This window comes from Dendroctonus ponderosae, unplaced genomic scaffold (genome assembly GCF_020466585.1).
Source record: "Dendroctonus ponderosae isolate FM_Combo_2020 unplaced genomic scaffold, Dpon_F_20191213v2 Dpon_F_20191213_3, whole genome shotgun sequence".
Classification (NCBI taxonomy): Eukaryota; Metazoa; Arthropoda; class Insecta; order Coleoptera; family Curculionidae; genus Dendroctonus; species Dendroctonus ponderosae.
Genome location: NW_026018508.1, coordinates 14,656,180 through 14,674,819, shown reverse-complemented (window position 1 = coordinate 14,674,819; position 18,640 = coordinate 14,656,180). Strand labels below are relative to the sequence as shown.

At 32.9% G+C, this 18,640-nt stretch overlaps 2 protein-coding genes and 1 long non-coding RNA gene across 5 annotated transcripts; 1 reads left to right on the top strand and 2 right to left on the bottom strand.

The window, feature by feature from the left end:
* Nucleotides 1-8,903: 8,903 nt before the first annotated feature.
* LOC109537510 (elongation of very long chain fatty acids protein 6) lies at nt 8,904-11,305 on the bottom strand. Its single transcript, XM_019904284.2, has one exon. The coding sequence runs from the start codon at nt 10,806-10,808 to the stop codon at nt 9,951-9,953; it is 858 nt and encodes a 285-aa protein (XP_019759843.1). The 5' UTR covers nt 10,809-11,305; the 3' UTR covers nt 8,904-9,950.
* A 281-nt stretch (nt 11,306-11,586) lies between these two features.
* On the top strand, nt 11,587-16,488 carry LOC109537512. 2 transcript variants are annotated; one of them, XM_048664678.1, is made up of 12 exons: nt 11,587-11,683; nt 12,912-12,999; nt 13,083-13,143; nt 13,701-13,876; nt 13,978-14,099; nt 14,247-14,519; nt 14,684-14,845; nt 14,949-15,153; nt 15,209-15,309; nt 15,470-15,588; nt 15,651-15,748; nt 15,809-16,488. In XM_048664678.1, the coding sequence occupies exons 1-12, from the start codon at nt 11,606-11,608 to the stop codon at nt 15,832-15,834; spliced, it is 1,509 nt and encodes a 502-aa protein (XP_048520635.1). In that variant the 5' UTR covers nt 11,587-11,605; the 3' UTR covers nt 15,835-16,488. The 2 variants fall into 2 exon arrangements, with proteins under 2 accessions (XP_048520635.1, XP_019759845.1); XM_019904286.2 differs by lacking the exon at nt 11,587-11,683 and adding an exon at nt 12,318-12,574.
* A 593-nt stretch (nt 16,489-17,081) lies between these two features.
* Nucleotides 17,082-18,312, bottom strand: LOC125503788. 2 transcript variants are annotated; one of them, XR_007281070.1, is made up of 4 exons: nt 18,005-18,312; nt 17,837-17,951; nt 17,595-17,694; nt 17,082-17,537 (listed from the first exon to the last, which is right to left on the bottom strand). It is a non-coding gene; the product is annotated as an uncharacterized LOC125503788 (long non-coding RNA). The 2 variants fall into 2 exon arrangements; XR_007281069.1 differs by having other exon boundaries at nt 17,082-17,694; nt 18,005-18,308.
* Between the last annotated feature and the right edge of the window lie 328 nt (nt 18,313-18,640).

Sequence of the window (18,640 nt, the reverse complement as noted above, 5' to 3'; positions counted from 1 at the left end):
TATCCTCTGGTTCTTTTGTGTATATCTAAACCATTTTCCTTTGCGAACTAGAACTTCCACGTCTCTCAAAATAGAATTGTTTCAAGCAGTTTTTCAATACATCATTTTGTTTCCACATTTTATCTGATGCAAATTTTCTTGTCATTCTGATTTTTATCTTCGCAGTATTAACAGCTCGGGCCTCTTTTTGCCAAGTCATTCTATCAATAGAATCGATTCCAAACTGCCAACTTATTACTTATAAAACGTCTAATAAAAAGAGAGTCAACAATTTTTTCCAGTATTTAATAGATGTGGCTATAAAATACCCATTAAGTCCTTTAACGCATGTTGAAATGCATCATCGCAGGAAACACCACCTTAATTGATTGAAAGTATATTTTTTAAATGAAACCAAGATTCATTTACTTTATGGGGTTCAGTAGGCAGATAGTCTGTAAACTTTTTCATAAATTTATTTTTTATYCTTACTAGTCCTGCWTTGAAGATTACTCAGTTATCTTTYAAATTGTCTACAAGAGCGAAATTTGATAAATCGGCTATTAGAGAACGATTAAAATTTAATGAGTAGAAATATGTAAAACYCATCAGGAAAATACCAATTGCACTTAACGAGAAACTCATCTATACTTTATAGAGTTGGAATTGACTTTCGGGTCGGTTTTTCTTCAAGTTATTATMAGCTTTTYGGGGTTTTGCKTGAACGAAKCACACTGATAACAAAACGCATAGTAATACTGTTGACGCGACTATAGACTCGAAAACTCGTTTAAAAACCTCAAATTTGAATAATAATTTAAGCAGAAATTGGCCACTTAAATGATGGACAAACAACACTTTGGCCTGGAATGGAAATTAACTGCTGAATGACGTTCAATGACTATCAAAAATGAATTTCAAATGCAATCTTTCGATGAAAAGTTCTTCACTTATTTATACATTTACATACAAATAGCGCGTATGTGAATAGTGTAATTTTCCATATTTGTGCGTTGCCTGAAACCCAATGGAAAATATTTCTAAATTAATTAACTGATTGCAATAATTAAATCAGAAGCGTGTTGAAAACCTCAAATAAACCATTTAGAAAAATATATTTTTAGAATCTGCCTCCCAGACATTTATGCAGTGTGAGCCTTATTAAAAATTACAATCCACTATGCATACTGACGTAAACGAGTTTTTGCGCCAAATGGAAACATTTTGAAATGATAAGTCGGTTTGTATGGAAATTTTGCTGATTAGTAGGGTGGAAGCGACGAAAAAATGCACTCTCATTAAATATTAATGGCATTTTAATTTAACATTGTAACCTTTCACCTTTCTTTTGTGCAAATTACAATATTTTTTTGTTTTCCTGTTTTTCAATCTTTGCATTATGTTAATCTGACGCCTCTTCATTTCGAATAAAGCCAATATTATTCAAAAATTACTATCTAAATGGGTCTATTTGCTTATGGTTAATGTGTACGAAGTGTCCTGTAGGTAGGTGAGCAAAATGGCTCAGAAATACTTTTTTTACGCTTCAACCAGGAATATTTCGATATTTTACAAACACCTCAACTGAAACTAAATTGTTGGATCTGATAATGTTTTGTACAGGCACTAAACGACTTGCCTAAAGCAGATTGACGCGGTATTTTCATCAAAATAATGAGAGTTAATTGGGAAATTCACAGCAATTTTCATTAAAATCGCCCTGTAAAGTTGCAGAATTTCGATCATCAATAGCAGAAGAATCAGATATTTTTTTAAATAAAAGTTAGGTGAGATCGTCTTCTGTTGAGCGAAATAGGCGGCAGTACCATTTTGACTGCAACTATGGGACATAATTTATAAAAACTTGCACTTTTGTTCGTTAAAAAAGTAAAAATCTGAAGTCCTAATTTAATATCTTTGCAGATAAGCACTTATGGTTACCTAATATTAATCGATGCTTGTACAAATGTAATTTACTAACTTACAGTTAATAACGGCAAAACTAGCAAAACATTTTTTATGCCTACATTTTAACAGGCGATTTTCCTTAACTGCTTATTGACGTCAGTAGACTGTATGTATGTAAATTTTTTCTTATGTATGCTGAAGAAAGATTCTTCTAACGGACCTAATTCTAGCATTCAGAATTTTTGGCTCTGACTGGTTTGTTGATTTCATTTATTTATTTTGAGAATTGTGTTTGCATGCTTTTATGAATCAATTATATTTTGTACCTTCTGTCCTTTAGTAGAAACTTTAATAAAAACATTTCACTTAAATTTTCATTGTACATTTTCCCACAACACTTTTTCAATAATAACTAGTTAGGCACAAAATCTTGGTATGTGAGCAAACATGAGGAGGAAAAATCAGCAATTATAATTTCAATTTAATGAGCTGCGATATTTTGTAATATTGAAATTACATTGAGTGCGTGTTGATAGTTCCAAAGAAATTTCAATATTAGCGTTTCATACAGTTACGTCAACTATCGCCCAAATTGATTATTAATCAGCACATTAATTATAATTAAAATTAGAATTTAAAGTTTTCCTCTAAGCGCCGCGAAAAAGAAGCCTTATTAATGAAAACAATTTTTCTGTTGCATAAGAAAGCCAAAGTTTGCTTAATCTTTCGTTAAAAACGATTTGAGGCATGAATATCAACGTATTTATGTCGTTTTAACTGTGAATTGTTTTCCTATTCTCCTCCCAAGATTTACAAGGCAAAATTGAAGATTTTCTCTATTTTTTAAAAGTTTTTTGGCTTATGATCATTATTTCATGATTGTTTGTTTCTGCTTTACAGATTGTTTGTTCTTTTACCACAGTGTTATTAAGTGAAAAATGATTAGTCTGAACACAAACGTAATCAATATTTTTGTCGCTTTTTCGGTGCAAATTGTTTTCCGATTCTTCTGCGAGGCAAAAATAAAACATTCTCTGTCTTTTCCAAATAAATTTGCCAAATCATTATTTCATTACTGTTTGTTTCTGGTTTACAGTTTATAATCCTAATTGCATAAAAATTACATTTACTAAGATTGATTCTATATTGTTGAACGCTAGTTTCTTTAGTGCATTACAAAATACATTTTTCAAAAATTTCGATTTCAATTTGCAAAGTTTTCTGCACTTAAAGCCCGTGTCCCATGCATCCGTTTGTACGATGATACGATGGTACGAAAGTGTTTCTATTGGTTGGAGATCTGTCAATTCGTCCGTCGTCGTACGACGTGGACGAATTGACAGATCTCCAACCAATAGAAACACTTTCGTACCATCGTATCATCGTACAAACGTATGCATGGGACACGGGCTTTATGGCCAAACCTTTTGGTCTTGAACTTTCAAAAATTGTTTTTGAATATTTAAAGAAAAACTCGTTTTTCTATTGCCCATAACATTGAGAACAACCTTTGATTTTTTTATAATTGATATGCTGTAGTTCCTGAGGTCGTCTCAGATGTATCACCGAAACAGCCATGAAGACGTCCTTAATTGTCATCTTATTAATTTGCTTTGGTAATCGAAATTGCACACATTTACACGTATTTTCTGCACAAAATGCGCAAGCAAATAAACAAGAATAGCAGCATTCTCATCCGCTTTAAACGACATAATAATTTGGCCTTCGCTTTATAATTTAATTTTCCTTTAGCAATAAACATACAATGAAATGTGTATCAAATTGCAATTGACACCATTTAATTTCGACAACTTTGATTCCTTGAAATTTGATTTCACTACAGATCAATCAAGCGCTCATCCCTTCGTTGAATCATTTTAATTCCTTACCGATTAGATAAGAGTCAATCAATTAGTTCACATTAAAATTCATTTTCAAGTAAAAGCTAAGTTGTTGTTTATGTTCCGTTTTTATTTCATTAGAGAAATCGACTTTGCAGTCTCCTGCTTCACGTAAACGTCGGAAAAGGCAGTTTTTGCGTTTACGGAGATAATTATTTAAATAGCGGTTGAAAACTAAAAACTATTTGGAATTACTTTATTGTATTTTTCACTTCCAAGCACAGAAGGACTGTCAATGTATCCATATTTAGTGTTTTAATGTTCAAGCGCAGAACGTTCAAACACTTTTAAAACCCACTTTATCATCAGACTTTTGTTTATCAATAGTAACGATATTGCAACAAACCATCACATAAATATGACCCAAATGAGCCGAGCTTATAGTAAACAAAATACAGATTGTTTTTAGCATTTTATTCAACATTTTCAGATTGTTTTGCATTCTGCATTAGAGGACGTTTCAATCATTTTCTATTGGAAAAGTCGGCAAATTAAGTTGCAAAGCTATTTAATTGCTAAACAATTGATTAATAGAATAACCATAAACGTAAAAATTATTATATGCAAGGTCGTTAATTGTAGCACTTTAACAGCTCAACTTAAAACGGTTGTTATGCACTTGAAACAAACCTTAATGGGCATTTGAACAATGCTCTAAGCTAATTCAGAGTAAAATTATATAGGTAGTGATTTGATTATCAGCCTTTCACTAGATAAAACCGGTAATTATGTCTATAACTATCACTTTGTTCATCAAAGCGGTTGCGTTTTCCTGATGCCAAACCATACAAAAATCCTACACATATAAGCAAGCCTTATTAAATTATATAACGTTTGATTTTATAAATTGCGACAGCATACGGAGCCAAAACTCATTTCGTATTTGTATTCCGTTCAGTTTTCGCCTCTTGTAATCGGCTAATTATTTAAAAATATGAATGCGATTATAGCAAGTAAAAGTAATTAAATATGATATAATTTATCTGGAAATTTAATGGCTTAGCGCCAAAGTTAATTAATTAGACTTACACTTTAATGCGGGGCAATTTGTCAATAAAAATTTCTTTTTGTGCTGTTGAGTGCTTGTATACCATCAATGTGTTTATATTTTTATTAAACTAACAATTAAGCCTTCTTCTTAGCTTTTAGTTATATTTTTTAGCATGTTTGTGTTAAAGTCGCAAAACTTCTCACATTAAAAAACCACAATCAACACATTAAAATTTATGGCTTCTGACATCGCCACAAACTAAAATCTATGTTTACTTTGAATTTATTATTAAATACGTTTGTTTGTATTGTTTAAACAATACAACGCCGATATTATAGAGAAATGCCGACTTTGACTGTTTGATCACGACTGGAAAATATTGCTTCCAATGGGGTTTTTTTGAGTTCAAGTGCAAAAAATAATTAATTCATTTCGGGTTGACACGATGTTAACATTAATCCATTAATTAGATAAGTTCTATGTCATAATGGAAGTTTTACAGAACAAAGTTTAATATATATTTACATTTAGCGGGGTTTTTACGTTGCACTGGGCGCATTTTCCATTAATTAAATAGGCGATTTTATGCTAAAAACAAAACGATATTATCTGAATATTTGTGTACGATTATATTTTTCTTGTCAATTATCTCGTGAGTTTTTATATCAAATTACATCAAGTAAATATAAACTAATTAATACAATTAGAAATATATTTTTTGAAACTGATTTGAGGAAGAGGTTTTTAATGCTGAAAAAATATAGTGTGAAACAGGAATATTAATACATACAGAGTGTCCCAATATCGACGAAACAAGGCTATCCAAAAATCAGCAGATTCTGTGTTATACAGTTTGTCTCTTTATTTTTCACTGACGTTTTATTTCATAAATTTCTGTCTATAATTTTGGCAGAAGCAAAACTTAATTTTTTTTTATTTTTGCACTTAGTATTTACGAATTTCTATATTTTTCGCGGCGGCCACAATTCGTTTTTTTTTATTAAAAATTATGAAACACTTGGTAAAGAAGGAAATATCTCCAAGCTCTTCAAAAAGATATTTTTTGTCCAAACATTCACAGTTAATAGCAGGACATTTTGATAATCAGCTTCAAAAATAAGTCATTATCTGCTAGTTATTTCTGTTAATTAAATACACATTTTATGCTTAAAAAAACTTCGTTATTTTATGATTATTAGTCATGATTTTCATGCATTTTTAATGAATATTTAAGGCGATTTTTCGATGAAAGTAATTATTTCTAGTTTGCGTCTCAAAAAATAGATCAAGTAGATTATAAACAATTAACTAATTAAATCAATAATAAAAATAGGACAAACATACTTTTCAAAAATAAAAAAATTAAAGTCGGGCAAAATGACCTTTAATTGCTGCAAAAATAGTAATATAAAACAGGAATAAAATGAATTGATTATGTTGAACAAAGTGTCTTTCTTTCATTTACAACTAATTTTTGATTGCTAAACATCCTGTATTTTAGCATTATATAATTTTATCAGAAGCAAAAATCAACCGCAAATTCCACGCAATTTGATGTTTTAATTCACTTATTTTATATTCTTGCAAAGCAAACTTTCATGTTTTTTTAATAATTTTTAGATAATTTAAAGAATCAGCTTATAAAACCAATTTGAATTTGTTCATTAGTTTATCGATAAATATGTTGTATAAAACTTCATTTTCTTTACTTCTAGATCGTTTAGTTCTTTTAAACGTATATTTTGCTTACATATTTTAAGGATTTTCAGTCAGACTCAGGAAGGAAATAATGCAACCAATCAATGTATCTTCAACTGCAATGTGTTTATTTCCGTTAAAAGAACGTTAAGTACACACTGAAAAAACACTTGAAAAAATGTACACTTTATGTAGGTGTACTTAGTTTATGCGATTAGATTTTTAGACCGTTAAAGCAGGAAACAGTCAATTTGCTGGCTTATCATTAAACATTTCTAAATCGGTTCAATCATGTGAATCCTTCAACCATAGAATTATAAAGCAGAATTCACGAGATACGAATGAATATCACGAGAAACCATTTTAGCAAATAACAGTATGGTAACGAAATAAATGGGCTTTCTACGACAGGTTTGGAATGCACTTTGAAGACGGAAAGTCGCATTTTCAAATAAATTAGGGTCTTTTTCAACTGATTGTTGGTTAATTAATCTACGTTCATGCTCATTCTTGACGCCTATCGAAACAAATAATATTCACAGCCATTTATAACTTTATATATACATACAATAGCCAAAAAAATCCAGACAAAACCGTCATAGAAATACTTTGTTTTTCTTTTTCTACGGCTTAAGTAATGCAAATTAATAATAATGTCTGTTCAGTCAAGGCAAATTGCAGCAGTAACCTCTGAATGCGTTCTACATTTATTAGTATGTAGCACAAGAATTCCAAAGGTGTTTTTTTGCTTTAAAGCAAAATTTAAAAAATGCATAAATTAACGTTTAGTTGATTCGTCTCATAAGAGCATGCCAAACACTGGTAATGGTTGCGCGTTGCATCCGGAACACCTCATTTTAACATTTTGTGCATTTTCGGCAGACATTATTATTTACCCGCATACTAAACTGGTATATAATGTTAAAAATACATAAATATAAAAAATGAAAAGTAGCCTATAATATACACATTGTTCCGAAAAAACCCATTCAAGGAGCAAGCTTTTGCAGTAGGATCTACAGTAGCTCTCCAGAACAGTTACAAAAAATATATAAACCTATCATCATACATAACTAGTGACTAGTTCACAAATAAACTAAAGCTTAAAAATCCACTCAGGAATGATCGCGAAATTCAAATTAAAAGCATTTTCTCGACTGGTTTGAACAACAGTTCTTTCTCTAGTCTTACGGGAAAATTCCGTACATTTCACATAATATTAATGCAACCAGCCAACCGCCTGCGGATGCAAAGATTGGCTTCATTTATGTAACAATTGCTAGTAAAATTTTCGCTTGATGAAAGTTATGCGAGCCTGTTTGGCGTGAAAATAAGGCCAGGCACTTTACAGTATGCCAAGCATTACAATTATGATTATGTTTAAATATGAATCGCACTTTTCAGCTGGATTTTACGAAACACTTATGCATATATTAGGCCTTCTAGGTAAAGGACGTCTGCTACATGGAAAGTCGCTTGCATTACATGTGCTCATAAGTGTAAGAAATCAGATACTCCTTAAAGCATTTTCAGCTTGAACTCAGCCAACATTTAATTACGTGCATTGAAACCGAGAATTTTCGCTTTTAACATTCAAATGCATTCCTGAGGACTTTTAAAATTCCGATAAAAATCGATAAAGCTAATGACACACCAACAGTTTCACTGTTGGCTCATTCAGAAACTTGTTCGGGGTTCGGGGTAAAAATTTCATATTGAACATAGTCTTAAAATTTTATACAGGCTGTCCGGAAATGAGTGCTTAACTGCGATGGCCAAAATAGAACTTTTTTGGGTTGATTCAATTGCTATGTGATTTTACCAGAAGTTGTTACTAAAAGATCGATTAGTTGAATTAATTAATGAAAAACTGGTGTTGCAAGAAAAAACTTAAATAAAATTCCTACTTTCAATACTCTGTAGGTATGTGGAAAGCAGAGAGTTTGCTGACGCATATTTATATACACCTTTGGCCACTGGCTTTCCCAGTTAACAATTGAATCACTGTGTACTTAACACAATCATTTGTGGATTTTTGCATAATTTTTAACCAGTTCTATTGTGTCTGGATACTTGCTAAGCCTTAGATTCCGGCCAGCGTGCATATTTCAAGGGATACCCAAGGAAAATATTAAAAAAACGTGCACCTTTAGGAAAAATACAGTCCAAAAATAAATAAACTAGTTTCCATATAAAAAATAAATCAAATTCATTCCTGGTTTCAGTCATTTATTGTCTCTATTTATCAATCAAAATACGTTTCGGTGTATTTTTCCACCATCATCAGTTTTTATGTGTAGCAACAACGCTACACATGAAAACTGATGGTGGAAAAATACACCGAAACGTATTTTGATTGATAAATAGAGACAATAAATGACTGAAACCCAGGAATGAATTTGATTTGGAATTGAAACACAGTCAGGAAAGTATATACAATAAAAAATAAACCAAATCGTTAGCAACCAAAGAAAGATTATTGAATTAAAGTAGTGAACTTAGTAAAACTGGTCCTTCAAAGCCATTTTTAGCGAAACTGGTTGGATCAATAACATCAAATTAACATTGAAATCATTAGTAGATGCGAACAACAACTTGGCATAAAACAGTCCAATCTCCAGCGCCTGATAATGTTGAAGCTCTAGTTTTAATAACACTTGTGTAGTAATAATCTAATGTTTACCTAATTAAATAAATAACAGTTACTACACATGATTTTTAACGCTTACTCGAATGTTTAAAAATGTTTTAACGTCTACAAAGTCTGAACAACCTTCGAACCAATACCCAAAATAAAAGCTTGTGCAATAAATTACTCTATCATTGATCTGTAAGAAAATAATGGCAATACAAAAGCTATTTGCATAATGATGGTAGGTGGGCGGGTTAAAGGCTTATGGTATAAAAATATGTTTTTAGAACAAGTTTGGCGGATTTTGAAACTGGGCATCGATCAAACGATTGATTTCGGCGGAAAATAAATAGTGAATAATTGTTTCGTGTGAATCAGGTACAGAAATAACGGTGACTGAAAGCAAACAGTGGGTTCAGTTGATTGTTACAGTTGAGGAAATGCATTAATTTGGCACATTGCTATTGAAGGATGCCCAGTATTCCTCCCAATTAAAACACGTAAACATGCCTATTGCTTTTAATATCTTTGTTAGGCGAAACTGGATCGACCTGAAGATTACTAGCCTTGATAATGCGGTTATTATATAACTCTATATTACTTACATGCTCTTTGCTACAGGCTTGCATAATCAGATAAAAAGAAAGTGAAATGCTGCGGCAAACATTTCACAATGCAACATCTATAATTGTGCGCCAACAACAATGATTCCAAATAACCCATGGAAAAAACATTAGGAAAATATCCGCATTTTATTCACACTTTGGAAAATTTCACATTTTAAATGCAACTTGAGTCTGCAGGGAATGTTGTCACACTGATAACTTGGCAATGCTACTAACTACTGGACTTTTGACTTCATTAGGGGATAGTCCGGATTGGTAGGAGCACTCTTTCTGTTGCTCTGTTTCGCTATGTAGGCCTTGTAGAAAAATCTTGCAAATAGTACAAAATAGCTAAAGTACATAGCAATTGAGAGCTTAACATTGAAGGGGGTCACATGGCACTCAACCCCTTGCTGTAGCAGCTGATGGGCCCACATGTTGATGCCACAGCCAATGACCATCTGCAGCAGTTGCAGGGAAGTTATCACTAAGGCTACTTGTCTGGGGGGCGAAAAGCCCCAAGCCTTTAGCCCATAGTATGAGTACATAATGGAATGGACGCAATAATTCATCACTATAAACCATCTGGCACTGGACGTGTACTCAGTGTAGCTGAACCAAGAGTATAACAGCACTGTAATGTGATGGTACCAATGGAGGAAAATTAGGGGCTGCTTGCGAAGTACTATAAAAATAGTGTCACCTAGTTCAGGCAGTTTACTGAGCACAAACATCCACGTCCAAAACCCTGAGACTCGATCTTGCTCGATAAATGAGGGCACACAAACTGAGTGGTACAGCCCATGGTGGGTGAGGGTGCAGATAAACTCGGGAACAGTCCTACACGCCCCCATTATGCTGAATGTGGCCAAGAGAGTGTTCCACAGACACAGAGTGCCTCTGATTTCAAATCTGGGTCGTTTTTGCATTAGATACTGCCCGCCGAAAATAAATACCATATATGCTCCCACATAGTAAAAGCCCAGCGTCCAGTTGTCTTGCATCCATGTTCTCGTTTTTTGATGAATAAAGTCAGACTCGAAATTGAAAACATAGGAATAGTTAGGCAAGGTAACTTGGTTGTACTCCTTCATTTTCACTTTAGGCACCCACTCTCACTTCTATTTTCTATTAGCGGCTCGTGTATGAATGGTTTTCACCTGTGGATGGCCCCGCACCGCTACACTTTCAACTGTATCAGAAACTGTAAATTTCTTGGCCGATTTTACTAATATAAAGGTGTTCGGCCCGACGATTCGCTCGCTTTTCACTGGCCGAAACGCACGCCCAAAATGTGATGTGCCATCGCCACCATCGCGCATGTTTTGTCTCGCAGCAGCGTCCGCCTTTTGAACAAATGATTTTCTCAATTTTTTCCCGTTTATCTCCTCATTTCTAATTCATTTTCGACACTTAAACATTTTTAGACAATGACAAACACGCTTCTGTTGAACATTTAGCGAAACATTTTAACCGATAATCGTTTGTCGAGTTTAAATTTAAAGAAATCACCGATTTCATTCAGCACTCAGACTTAATACACCATGAAATTTCTTACCCAATTTTTGCCCAAAGCCAAAACTGCTTAGAACAAGCTGACACTTGCTGACACATTTTTGAAATTTGAAGCTGAAAGGTTAATTATTAAAGATGACGTTTGCCGCTGCTGATTGGCAACTTACCAGACCTTCTCAGAGTCTGTCTTGTTTTACAACATAATTTAAAACAGAGACAGAAAACAAAAAAATACTTGCCATCAACTAAGTAGGATAAACCGAACATTATATGGGGCATTGGCCCCATTACTCTATCTCATTTCATTCTACGAGACTAAACAGGAACAGATAATTGTGTCTGCAATGTCAGATCGACAGCACGACAACTATCAAAAATGTTTCAAATCTATTCTAATACCTATTATCTGTATTTATTCAAAAGTGTAAGTAAAGAATCAAGCAAAGATGAAAAGGTAAGCTTCAATTAAACAAAATTCATTTACTTCAAATTAAATCCAACTTTTATGAATGATTTGCCTAAATATCCAAGAAGTGCAATTCTTGGATTCTGGAACTGAAAATTCTGGATTACTGAAAAAGTAAATTTTATCATCTTTGAAGTCTCATCTCACCTATCTTTATATTCTTATCGTAAATTTGATTCGATTGCTTTTGTTACTAGAATAACTTGTTTATACTCCATACAGCCACAGGTCTCACATTATTAGCAAAAGTTCATATACAAGGTGTCCGAAATTTAGTGTGCAACACTATAAGTGAAAAAGTTCTAAAAAGTTTCATGACTTTACTACCTGATTAATAATAAAATAATATAAATAAAATATATATATAATAATAAAATAAAAAAGCGAATAAAAACAGATTTGAAATGAACATTTATTTACAATAATGCTGAATCAATGAATGAAATATCTATTGTGGGTGTGTCGTGAAAAAATAAACTAATTAATTTTTGCTCTAATTTTTCAAAAAACCGTCATTTTCTTATTATCAATTTTTAATTAAATTTTCTAATTTTCAAGTCACCATCAATCAACTATATCACGCTGTATATTTCGATACTGGCTGACTTCACTGTGCACTTTATAACCTACAACATCCAGTCAATCTCGGCTGTCAGAATTATGGGACATTTGATCGTAAATAATCCATCCTAAGATGTAAAATCGTACATTTTTGTCACAAGAAAAACGTTGCAAATATTGAAAAAACAAATTGTTATGTTCTAAGCATATGCTAACCTTTTGTGTTACATAAATTTATTAGAAATGAGTGTTTTTAATGCTAAAAGTTTACTAAATAGCGACTTTAGTCGTCCTCCACCACCACCAAATTATCCTATTGTAAGTGTATTGTTGTAATGTTTTTCTGTTAAATGCAATATGATTATCTCTATTTGGATTGACGGAAATTTTGCCAGATTTATGCAATACGTAATCGAGCTGATCAAAGCTTAATCTTTCGCTTAGCACTTATTCGACGTTCCAAGATATTTGTTGTGCCTATCTATTCCGAACTACTTTTGGGATTCAATAGGAACATTATATATCAGTGATACTTGTGAAACACACAGAACACCGTATACTTCGTACATCAATAATAAATGAGGCTCTTTCATGATGTCGAGGATTTACAGCACATTATATATATATATGTTTATTATGTATGTTTATTTTGTAGAATCAGGCTGGTCCAAGAAATGCTGGACATCCCTCGCTCCAAAATCATTCCAATGTCGACCATAATAAACGAATTGCAAATGATGCTGGTAAGATGTTTGAAGAAAAGTGACAATTAAATTTGTTTGGCTCATTCAAATTTCATGTTCATGGTTTTTCTTTAATATTCCAGGCTTTGCTGCCTATTACATGGGATCAAACATTGGTCCAAATTTGCAAACAGCAGGGACAAGGTATGTCGAATCAAATTGATTTAATTGCGTTAAAATTTAGATCATTGTGTATACATACAAACGCTAGTTTGAGTGCAATAAACTGTTTCATTATTTGCCAGTGAAGGCACCATTGTATATCGATCAATAATCCGAATACATTTCTCAATTGCGATGATTAGTATCTGGTATTAAATGCATCATCCACAAATCGTACATACTAAACCCGCTAATTTGGCCCACAATCTACACTTTCATACTTTAGAGTTACATGCTTCTATTAATAGATCTAAGTGCATATTGTGAAGGAAAACAATAGCATTTGTACAATTTTCTAATTGAGCAAAATTGATGCAAATCACATAGTATTAATCCTCGAATTTTGACTGGCAGAAAATTAGCAGTAATTTTTCAGTTTAAACAGCGCATTTTGAGGTAAATGATTCTGACGAAATTCGCAATTATTGTTTATCTGGAATTGCCATTACGCAATACGAAACTGACTTTATTGTTGAGAGCAAACTATTCATTAAGCGTTTTGTAAAGGGTAATTTATAATCATATTTATTTATTTTCAGGCCTCCAAATGCTCAATTAGCTCATTCTGAAACGTCTGCCCCAGCTGGTTCACGTATGTATTCTGTTGCACCTCCACTCCTGCCAAGCGCCAACATGTATCATAACTCTGCTTCGCCTTCACCATACGGTCTAGGAGATATGAACATGTATGGATATAATGCACCTATGAGCATGGGTAAGGTGGCTCATTTTAATAATTGTTAGCAAATTGACCCTGAAAGCCAAGCAACGAAAGGTAACTTCTAGCAGCCCTGTAAATAATATAATTTGGTACAGGAGCTGGACAATATGTAAACCAGAATCAGGGGAATTATCGGGCCATGCAGTATCAAGGAAAGTATGGTAATGGATCTAACAAAAGAGGTGGCTTTAACAATAATAGGAAAAGGCCGCAGGAGGTGAGTTCGGAGTTTGGCTGTAATACTGGTTCATTATTTATTGGAATTCTTAAACGCGATTCTTCATGAAACATGAAGTCTATTTGTTATTAAAATGTGTATTTGTATACTTTAATGTTCCTATTATACCAATTTTTGTTTCTCTAGAATGACTTCGATGGATCAAGGAAAATGCCAAAAAAGAAAAAGAAACCTCTATCGCAAAACATGCCGTCGAAAAAGGACTGGACTTTGGAGGACGCGCAAAAAGCGCTGGACGTGGAACGAGATTTCAACAAACGACACAAAAGCCCGTCACTGATTATCAAGTTTCCTGACTTGGAGCTGAACCGGGAAATCGTCTCAAAGTTTCACTCGAAAATTGAAAGTGTTCACTTCCAACAACCGTCTACTCCACGATATTGCTTTGTCACTCTAAATGTAAGTTCAGAACTATCAATTTTGTCTGTAGCGTTTAGAATGAATACATACCCGATATTGCTTCAAATCAGCTTATTTTATCAATTTGAATATTTTGAGATCTGATGCTTATTCAAACTTGATTTGAGGCTTTTCAGACAATTAGGTGAAATTTTTTTTTGCAGAATTGGGCCTGCATGGATGAAGTGATAACTGATTTGCAGAAAATTAAATTTGGAAACGGATACTTAATAGCGGAGAAAAAAGTGAACAAAGAGGAAGATTCGGTGAAGGGGCCTGAAGATATTGACCCTTTGACCCTGTATGTAGGAAATTTGGCTCAAGAGGTAAGTTTAAGCAGCTTTATGTGTTGAGTTTACTTTTAGTTTAACCTGTTCGCAATACTGAACAATTATTGATTATTTATAACACTGCCTTTATGGGGTTCAGGTGACTGTAGACGATGTTAAAAAGGCGTATCCCAAACACAAACGAGTAGATATAGGATTTGCGAAGAAAATGAAATATACCAGATATGCCTTCATTTGCTTCAACAAAGTGGATGATGCGATCGAAGCATTTCAAAACACTCATTCGTCTGAAATGTATAATAAAAGCCTAATCGTAAGATTTAGACGACTTCATGGTACTGTTGGTACGTACGATCCTGGGACTTGGTTCAATTTAGTGCTAAGGTTTCGTGTTAATAGGATTACCGGGTGATGCAAAACCACAAAATGCCCCCAAACTAAGTGAGGCCGAACCAACCAATGGCAATAATACGGCTGCTGAAGTACCCAGAGTTGATGAGGTAGGTTGAACAGAAGAAACTGGCTGCAGTTTGCTAAGAGGAGTTGATATCCGAATTATTTCCCTTTTCTTTTTGGAAACAATACCAATGAAACTAGCAATCTTTTCATTACTAATAATTGTCCTTGAGCTACACATTTTTAATACAAGTGTGTATTTAGACTCCTAGCATGTCAAACTGGAACAACGGAGTTGACGCTGATTTCACATCGCATCCCTATGGTAGCTTTTTCCGACCTGGCGGGTATGAATCATTCGAAGACTACGACAATGCTGACTCGTAAGTATCACTTTTCTTACCTTTTAAGCGTCAAATTATTTTGAGTATTTTCCATTCCATAGTTCAGTAGTTCAAGTTAAAGTGGAGGGCGCGGAAAATGACGAGTCGCCAACAAACAACGACCTGGCACCTTTCAAGATTAAGCAGGAAGTAAAAGAAGGTAAAACTGAAACTTAGTAGATTTTCAGTTGTATGTTAATAATTTGCGGTATTGTTTCAGAGATCGATTCGAATGGCGATGACTAAGGCGCTGTTGATAAGCAGGCAAGTTTTATTTATTTTGAATCACATTTAACAGGTTTTTTTAAGTGAATTCTCATTCTTTCGATTATACATCACTCGATATTTTTTTAGTATCTTGCTTTACACGAGAGATTTGACATTCTCTTTACACATTTTAGATTTTTATTTTTTATTGATGTTAGACAGAATGTGTAATCAAGATAATCTTTCGATCAATTTATTGTCTCGTCTTATGGTTAATGTACTTGGCGACTAATTTGCCCAAATTGTATTTTAACGTATTTACATCATCGATCACCCTTTATTATTTTAAACACTTTACATCCTCATTAGTTTTAGTGAATATTATAGGTTTTACTGTGGTATGTGTCTGTTACGTCAGTTTAGCGATTTTATTGGAGTATGTGAATAATTCAAAACCTTAACAGTTTTATTTCAACATTTGTTGAAAAATTAATATATTATATTTATATAAAAATATTATATTAGTAACTCTATGTAAGTTCTCAGTTCATATAAAGCAACTTTACTTCTAACTAAGAATTTTTAAGATTTTTGTGTATTCATTCTTGACTCAAAGATATCAATCAACATCGTAAATTGTGACTTTTGTTGTTTGAAACGCACCATATGAAGCAATAAAAAATATTATTTTAAGTATGAAATTTATTTTTTCAATTAATTCGTAATACCTATACGCAATGCGGTTTTGAAATTCCAATAAAACAAGTAGAATATATACTGAAAATATATGTACATATATACAGGGTGAGTTTTTTTTGATGACCAGTACAGGGATCTTCGAAACTATAGCAGTTACGAAAAAGGTTAGATAGACAAAGAATTGACTGACAATTTTTTGTCAACGTCAATGTCAATTGGAGAAAAACTTATTTATGATTATTTTTTAAATTACTTCTAGTTCCGTTGGTATTAGAGACTTTTGGACATGCTAAATACTGTCATGCAGTACTAATGTTATTCCTTATTTTAATACTGCATTTGCGTTATTTCTGTAACGAAATGATAGTTATTGGAATGCCTAGTTCACTGCTTTCAGTATTAAACATGTGTTATTGTGTAATCTAACCTTACACAATTTATTATTAATCATTTTACGTTGGTGTATTTGTATTTTTTACTTTTCAATTGGATTTTGGTTGCTGTTGATCATTTACGCTTAATTGTTATAATGAAGGAAATTCTAGAAGCGCAGTCATAGGCGGAGCAAGTGAAAATGAACTTGAATATTACATTTTTGATAATACTTATATTTATAAACAGGGGTGGTTATCAGGCTGAGGAAAGAGAATATTTTTATTTAGAACAAATGTCCGATGAGTATAACTATGTCTTGAAGTGCATACTATTCAAGGCTTAGTGGAGATACGATAAACAAACTGAAGTTTTTGACCCTTGTTTGATCCCCCTTGGTCATTACGGCTTGATATTTATAAGTTCTCCACAACATCACGACGTATTTGGTGAATTACTTAATTTAAAGCCGTAGTTTTTACATTGGATTACAGCTCAAAGCTTATAAAGATTTGCAAGTTTACAAGTATGCTGAGTCTGGCACGGTTCAAGAGATATCAGCTACACACGTTAGGGATAAAGCATGTATTTTTAACATAATTCTCATTGACATCCATCACTTGAACTTTTGCTTGCAAGGTGTACATTATTGAATTGCAAAAATCTAAGTTCTGAAAAAGACGACTTGAATATTCTTCAGTTAGGTACATCAGTTTGAACTGACTCACTAATACGGCTTCCATAAATCTGCTTTGCTCAAATTTCTTCAATAAATTGTGAAACACTGTCAAATTCTTGTATACCATGCAGAAACAACTTAAAAACAACCTAAACACAGCAGCTTATTATTATTAGATCATTAAAATAATTATATAAAAGAAATTACATATATTATAACATTAAAAGGCATAATGGCCTTTTAATGTTATAACAACCAACCTCTGGCTTCATTCTAGCTCTTTTTAAAAACCTTTTAAATAGGGAGTAGGCGGCAGATTGACCTGGCTAGAGAGTACAAATGTTTCCTAAATTTTCGTTGGGCAACACAGCTGGATTAGTTTTGTCTTCCAAGCCAGCTGGTTTTCCTTCAATCAAACATAAACAGTAGCAAAAATCACTTTTTTGTACAAATACTTACCAGTTATGAAATGTCGTAAGCAAATACGATCATTTCTCACAAAGATTTCACCCAGAGGCACCCGTTTTAAAGCCTTAACACAAACATTTCGACGTTCACTAGAGAAAGCATTCAAATCATCTCTCTTCTGTCGCGCTAAAATCGGAAAAAAGAAACCGTATCTCGTTGCGCATTTAACGACACTGCAAAAATGTGGCATTTTGAACCAATTGTATAAGTAATACAAGATTTAATACGTAGTTAAACGTAATGTTTACATATATAAACAAGTAGTCAATTGGAAATGGGTGAAACTGCGTTATGTTTGTAATTGTATATACTTTCCTGACTGTGTTTCAATTCCAAATCAAAATTAATTCCTGGGTTTCAGGTCATTTATTGTCTTTATTTATCAATTAAAATACGTTTCGGTGTATTTTTCCACCATCATCAGTTTTTCTAAGATAAGTTAAATAAAAAAAAATTAAAAATAATAAAACATATATTCAAATCACATAATATCAACATAGCAGAAAAAACTAAAAACACCTTAGCAAATGAGTGTTTCACAAAATTTTAACCTAGGATTGACAAGTTAGACACGCCTAATGTAATTTACAAAATAGACTGTTTGAATTGTGATAACACATACATAGG